Below are 6,528 nucleotides of genomic sequence, written 5' to 3' on the forward strand. Positions count from 1 at the left end.
GTAAAGAACTACTTCTGACTGTTATCCAAGTAGACATGAACATGTGTGTGGAGCACCTTTACCACAACCAGCCTTCTCAGCCACCCGAGAGCAGGAGGTGCTCAGGACAGTGACACTATAGGTTGATCACACTGCTCCCCAGTAAGAGTCACTCTCCCTGCTGGACAGGGCCAGCTCTTGGATCTGTGCAAGAGAGGTGTAGAAACCCCAGAGGAAATTTGGTGTATTTCAAGAATCTAAGCTTTGGGGCTGGAGAGCTGGCTCAGTGGTTAAGAGCACCTGTTGCTCTTGCAGAGGACCAGGGTTTGATTCCTAGCACCCACATCGTGGCTAACAACTGTCTGTAACTCCAGTTCCAGGGGATCTGATGCTTCTTCTGATTTCCTGGGTACATTTACATACATGCAGGCATTATACTCATGCACATAAAATAAAATAAAAATAATAAAATATTAAATAAAAGAATCCAAGCTTTATGAGTAAGAGGCCTGGCCAGTGTACCCCAATATGGATAACAGAAATTCAATGAATAGTCATTGAATATATGAATAAAATGAAACTCCCCAAGATTACTGAGGTTTATAAGCAAGATTTAAAAAAGATTATAGGGGTCAGTGAGATGGCTCAGTGGCTAAAGGCACCTGCCCTACAAGACTGGTGATCTGATTTTAATCCTTGGAACCCATGTAAAGGTGGAAGGAGAGAACTGACTCCACAAAATTGTTCTATGACCTTCATACATGTGCTATGGCATGCACCTGCCTGCATTTACACACACATACACACACACACACACACACACACACTACTACATTTTAAAAATGTAAAAAAGGTTGTAGGTAGGTATCAAACTAATACAAGGCCAAGGAAGCAACAGCTGAGGAACAGTCCCTCAATGATTCCTAGGAGTGACCTATTATTACACTTTATTATCATTCTCATTGAAAGTAAGAATACAGGGGCTGGAGAGAAGATGGTTTAGCGGTTAAGGGCACTGGGTGTTCTTGCAGAGGACCCAAGTTCGAATCTCAGCACTTGCATGGCAGCTAACAACCATTCATAACTCCAGTTCCAGGGGATCTGATGCCTCTTCTGACTTCTGTGGGCACTGCACAACAGGGTGCACTTATACACATGCAGGCAATATACTCATACATACAAATAAAATTTTTTTTAAAGAAAATAAAAATACACAGTAACAAGCACAGTTGGCTATCAGTGAAGGCTTGTAAATAACAGAAAGGTTGTACATGAAGGATATCTTGATGTCCCTAAAGAAGGGTAGTATTCCCTGCTCAGTCATCAAGTCCTGGACTCTATCATAGTAGGGTGTGAAGGTGGAAGAGGGGTGTGTTTCATTCAGTGTTGTTAATCCCCCTCTAGATGAAGATGTGTGGTTTTATCTAAATACTAATTTACAAGGTCTCTTCCTACAGCCAAACTCTGTTAAAGCAATATCCATTTTTAGCGGCAAGACAATCCCTAAATTTCTTTTTCTTAAAGTATTTTATTTGGTCATTTGTTTTTGGAGACAAGGTCTCATGTAGCCCAGGCTGCCCTCTTACTTACTATGTAGCTGAAGATGACCTTAAACTTCTGCTCCTCCTGCCCCTACCCTTACCTTCTGAGAGTAGGAATTACAGGTGAGGACTAGCATTCCTGTTTTTTTTTTGTTGTTGTTGTTTGTTTCTTATTTTGGATTTATTCATATTTTATGTGTATGAGTGTTTTGCCTGCATGCACGTAAGTGCACCTGTGTCATGCAATGCCCTTGGAGGCCAGAAGAAGGTGTCAGATCCCCTGGGACTGGAGTTACAGACAGTTCTTAGCTACAATGTGGGTGTTGGGAATCGAACCCAGTCCTCTGGAAGAGCAGCCAGTGCTCTTAACCACTGAGCCATCTCTCCAACCCCGGTTCCTGGTTTTATGGGGATCAAACCCAGGGCTTCATGCATGCTATTATCTAGAATTGAGTTACAATCCCAATCATCAGCTATTATTTTATAACTGAGGCAATCAACCTAAAGTGTTACTGTCCTGAGCCTCCCTAGTTCTCAGGTGGCTAAGGAGGCTGATTGTGGCAAAGGTGTTCCATATATATATATTCTGCGTCCACTTGAGTGGCAGTCAGCCAATAGTAATTCTTTACCAATATGTTGCTCTTGTGTTTAAATGATTACCATTCTCTCCTCTGCTCCAATCTATGATGCCCTTATTTTTCTATTGTTACCCTTGTTTGCTGTGGTAGCCAGGAAGACCAGAGTTGTGCCCTTGGTGGTAGCCGATTAAATAAACTAAGCCATAATCTCTGTAATCTTTGGGTTCTTCTTATTTGGAAATAGAAGCTATTGATTTCTGCAGCTTATCTCTCTACTTTTACATTATGGTCCCTTCTGCTTATCCAGAGCCATAAGGATCCCACTTTGTATAATATATAGCTTTGGCATGCACAGCTGTTGTTAGAGTAGGCTTTAATCCTGCAGGCTTCAAATTGGATATCTCACCTACTTTGAATTCCAAGATATTTTGAGCTCATCTTTAGTGGTGTGGTGGTGGTGGCTGTGTGTGTGTGTGTGTGTGTGTGTGTGTGTGTGTGTGTCTGTGTGTCTGTGTGTCTGTGTGTCTGTGTGTCTGTGTGTCTGTGTGTTGGGGACTGGGAGGGAATGGATGTCTCTGGAAAGACTCAGAAGATGCATAGCATGTTGCAGCTGGAAGGCACCTTTAAGTTCATCTGGTTGAAGGGCTTCCAGTCAGGCTGTGGAGAATCTCAGGGTATTCCAGAGGTGCCTCTAGGCTGCTGTATTCGCAGAGAGCTGCTAAAGGAAGGTGGGGGTGGGTTTTCCTAATCTCAGCCCCTGGTAATTCAGCATCAATTCATTTTTTCAAACTGGTTTTCATTTTATGAAGTCATAGAGAAGGAATGTCTTGGCAACTGTGTGCCATTTTAACATGGTGGCTGCTTGATTATCCTGTTAATTACTTCTGATAGGTAATCATATTTCCTATACTTCATGTGTGTGTGTGTCTGTGTGTGTGTGTATGTGTGTCTGTGTCTGTGTGGTGTATATGTCTGGAGGCCAGAGCTTGACCTCCTGTATCTTCTTCTTTTACTTCCTACCTTGCTTTTTTTTTTTTTTTAAAAATACTTTATTATTTTTATTTTTTATGCATATGAGTGTCATGCCTACATGTAGGTAAGTGCGCCCATGTTGTGCAATGCCCACAGAGGACAGAGGGGCTGTCGGATCCCCTGGAGCTGGAGTTATGGACAGTTGTTAGCTGCCATGTGGGTGCTTGGATTCGAACCTGGGTCTTCTGCAAGAACAGTGTTCTTAACCGCTGAGCCATCTCTCCAGCCCCTCACCTTGCTTTTGTGATAGGGTTTCTCACCGAACCTGGAGCTCGGATTGCCTAGGTTTGCTGACCAGTGAACCACAGGATCGTCCTGTCTCTGCATCCCAGTGCTGGGATCACAGGCTCATGCCACCATACCCAGTTTTTAACACAGGTGCTGGGGACCTGAACTCAGATTCTTATGGTTGCGCAGAAAGCACTGTACCACATGAACCATATCTCAGCCCTGTCCCACACTATTTTTTGGTCATCTTCAGTTCTCCCATCCTCCAATTCCATTTACCACCCTTACTATACCCTCTCTTCACCCTATAAAACTGCCATATTTTTCCAGCAATAACTGAGTCCTCATGTACCCGAGGCCTCTGATGTGGGAGCTCTTGCATCTTGTCACTTCTCTGCTTCGCCATATCTCTTCTGTGCTACCTCTCCCTTCCTCCAGTCTTTGGGAAGAAGTATGTCTCTTTCCCTTTCCAGGGCTAACTCTTCCTCTTTCTCTGGTGCCTACAATCCCACTCCTTCCTTTTCTGTCAGGATCTTATCCATTTGAACTTTCATATTCAAACACTTCCTAATCTCTAGAGACTTTCAGTCTTTATTTCAACCATCTTTAGGCCTTCCTGTCATGCACATATTCAAATGCAATAGCATCAGCAGCAGCAACAACAAGGAATTTCCTTTTTTTTTGGTCTTTTTGAGGCAGGGTCTCCCTGTAGCCCCAGCTGTCCTGGAACTCACTATGTAGACCAGGCTGGCCTCGAACTCACAGAGATCTGCCTGCCTCTTCCAAAGTGCTGGGATTAAAGGCGTGCACCACCATGCCTGGCTCTAGGAATTTCCTAAATTTTGCTCGATATACACTGTTTTTTAAGTTTCCCATCCCCGGGGCTCTTCTCATATGTACTGCACACGCCAATAAACTGTTTTTATTTTCTGAACATGCTTGGTATTTTTTCTTTACTGGTTTCCTCTTCTTGACCTCTTCTGCTTATTGGAATCTTCCAAAGCCTGTCAGGGACTGTCTCTTCTACACAGTCTTTCTGGTTTCCCAGCAGTGGCTGTAATCCTGCCCTCATTTCAACACCCACCTCACTGTTTCTGACTTGCAAGATCTTAGCCTTCTTTCATCTGCCGACAGTTCCCCAGGGCAGGGTTAATCTTTCTGATGTTTGTGTTTCCTATGGTGCCGTGCAATCTGAGTAGATGTCTGATCTGCCCATATCTGGGCACAACTGGATGTAGACTCATGTCTCATGATTCTTGGATTTATGAATTTTAGGGTTAATAATTAGGTGTTTGTGAGCTCAGTGAACATGTTTGTCTGGTGTCTCAAAGAGGCTAAGTACAACTTTTGGTTGTACTTTTTGGTTTGACTAAGATTATCTTAGCCAAACAGCTCTGCAAATGTAGTTGGGCAGATTTATCTTTCAAGCCAACTCTCAGACTTCTATTGATTAGATGTGCTCATCTGGCAAACCATGTTAAGAAGGAATCTCATTATGGAAAATGTCAGCTGCTTGACTAGTAATGTCTACGATGAACACGGAAAAGAATTTTGACACAGGTGCCAAGGTTCTGCCATCCTGTAAGGACATATGTATGCAGTTTGAGTCAGGAAATGGGTGTTGCCTTTGCTTAGACAGCTTTGTAAGATTTCTATACAAAGATTTCTAACTAGTGGGTGGGCACATTTTAAGACATTCATTTCTTTACATAAGTCAAGCCTGCCTGTGCTGGAGGTCTGTGTCTAAACCAGCAATGTTGGTTTTGCTCTCTGAGTTACAAAATAATTCCTTTATTTCAGTTCCAAGTTCCCTCTTCTATGATGGAAGAGTGTTTCCCAGGCTATCTAACACTTGCTCCTTTTTACCGTTCCCGACAGCTTGCTCTTTAACATGTTTAAAGTTTGTGGGAAATGTTTCTGCCTTGAAACAGTGGAGAGTTTTAATGCAAATGCTTCTCTGGTTGAATACTGGAGCTCACAGAATGCTTTCTCTGCCTGACCTGAAGTAGGGCTCTTGAGATTCTTCAGGGCTCCAGGCCAGTCAAGAGTGGGTGGGTTCTCCAGACCCATGTCCAATCCAGACTGCAACCCTGCTGAGATTTGAGAATCTTATTTCTCTTTTGCTTAGACTCACATTGTTTATTGAGTGTTTATAGCATGGACTGCCATTGTCCAGGCAGAGGGATTTTGGTTATGGGATTCTCTCCCCTGAGCCCTGTGTCACTGTGACACAGATGAACCAAGGCTGGGAAAAGATGTGACTAAAAGCTGTTTTGCAGGTAGACATTGAATTTTTTTGCCATTCTCCCAAATGCTGCAGTTTCTGGGTCCCATTTCAGGCTTCTGCCCCTGATTCTGCACTCCTGCCCTGTGCTTTCCTGGCATCGCCCCCCCCCCCCCCCCCCCCCGCCCCATACACTTTATGGGCTTCTTTGGAGCACATTTTCCTTTTCACCATACATAGAACTATAAGGCTGCTGGTGCCTTCCACTAAAATTCAGCCTGTGATCTGCTTTGTTCTTTCAGTTGCAGTGGTCCCTCCTGGCTTCCCATTCAATAGATATTTCCAGTCTTTTTAAGACATTCTCCAACAGACAGATTAAAGCAGTTGAATCCACACTTACAGTGAATCTCCACAATCCTCCCAGGTCATCGCTCCTCTCAAAGCAGGTGGGCTCGAGTCCTTCCTCTAGGCAGCACTTGATGGAGGCCAGTCCACTGACCCCAGCTCCCACGACTGCAACTCTCTTGGCCATGTTCCTCTGTGTAAAGAACATGAGGGAGAGCAGTTTTATTCACAAAAGCCCCACCCAACTCTTGGCTACTCAACAAACCAGGAAAAAGAACTTGGAAGATTAAGAGATTTTCTCAGTTTGAGTCCTCTGTAGCCTGTCTCTGGTGGGTGAGTGTGAGAAGGAAAATGTACTGGTTAACCCCAGTGCTGGGTTATGTCCCCACCCCTCAGCCAGAGCTGGCGCCCAGCATTCCTCAGTTGTGGTCGATAGTACAATTGTAGCTTCTGGCAGAGTGGCTGAAACCAGACCCTTTGGTGGGCAGAGTCTCTCTCCTGATTCCCAGGGGAACCACAGTGTGTGTGTGTGTGTGTGTGTGTATGTGTGTGTGTGTGTGTGTGTGAGAGAGAGAGAGAGAGAGAGGGAGGGAGAGAGAGA

The 6,528-nt window shown here is 44.2% G+C and overlaps 1 protein-coding gene across 1 annotated transcript in view; it reads right to left on the minus strand.

The window, feature by feature from the left end:
• The window catches only part of Fmo1 (flavin containing dimethylaniline monoxygenase 1), a 28,515-nt gene extending 22,243 nt beyond the window's left edge, over window positions 1–6,272 (minus strand). The window contains exon 1 of the mRNA XM_008848522.3: window positions 5,983–6,272. Within this exon, the coding sequence (XP_008846744.2) occupies window positions 5,983–6,135 (153 nt within the window). The 5' untranslated portion in view covers window positions 6,136–6,272. The remainder of the gene's footprint in view (window positions 1–5,982) is intronic.
• Window positions 6,273–6,528: the final 256 nt, after the last annotated feature.

Source organism: Nannospalax galili, unplaced genomic scaffold (assembly GCF_000622305.1).
Source record: "Nannospalax galili isolate Female #2095 unplaced genomic scaffold, S.galili_v1.0 scaffold624, whole genome shotgun sequence".
Lineage (NCBI taxonomy): Eukaryota > Metazoa > Chordata > Mammalia > Rodentia > Spalacidae > Nannospalax > Nannospalax galili.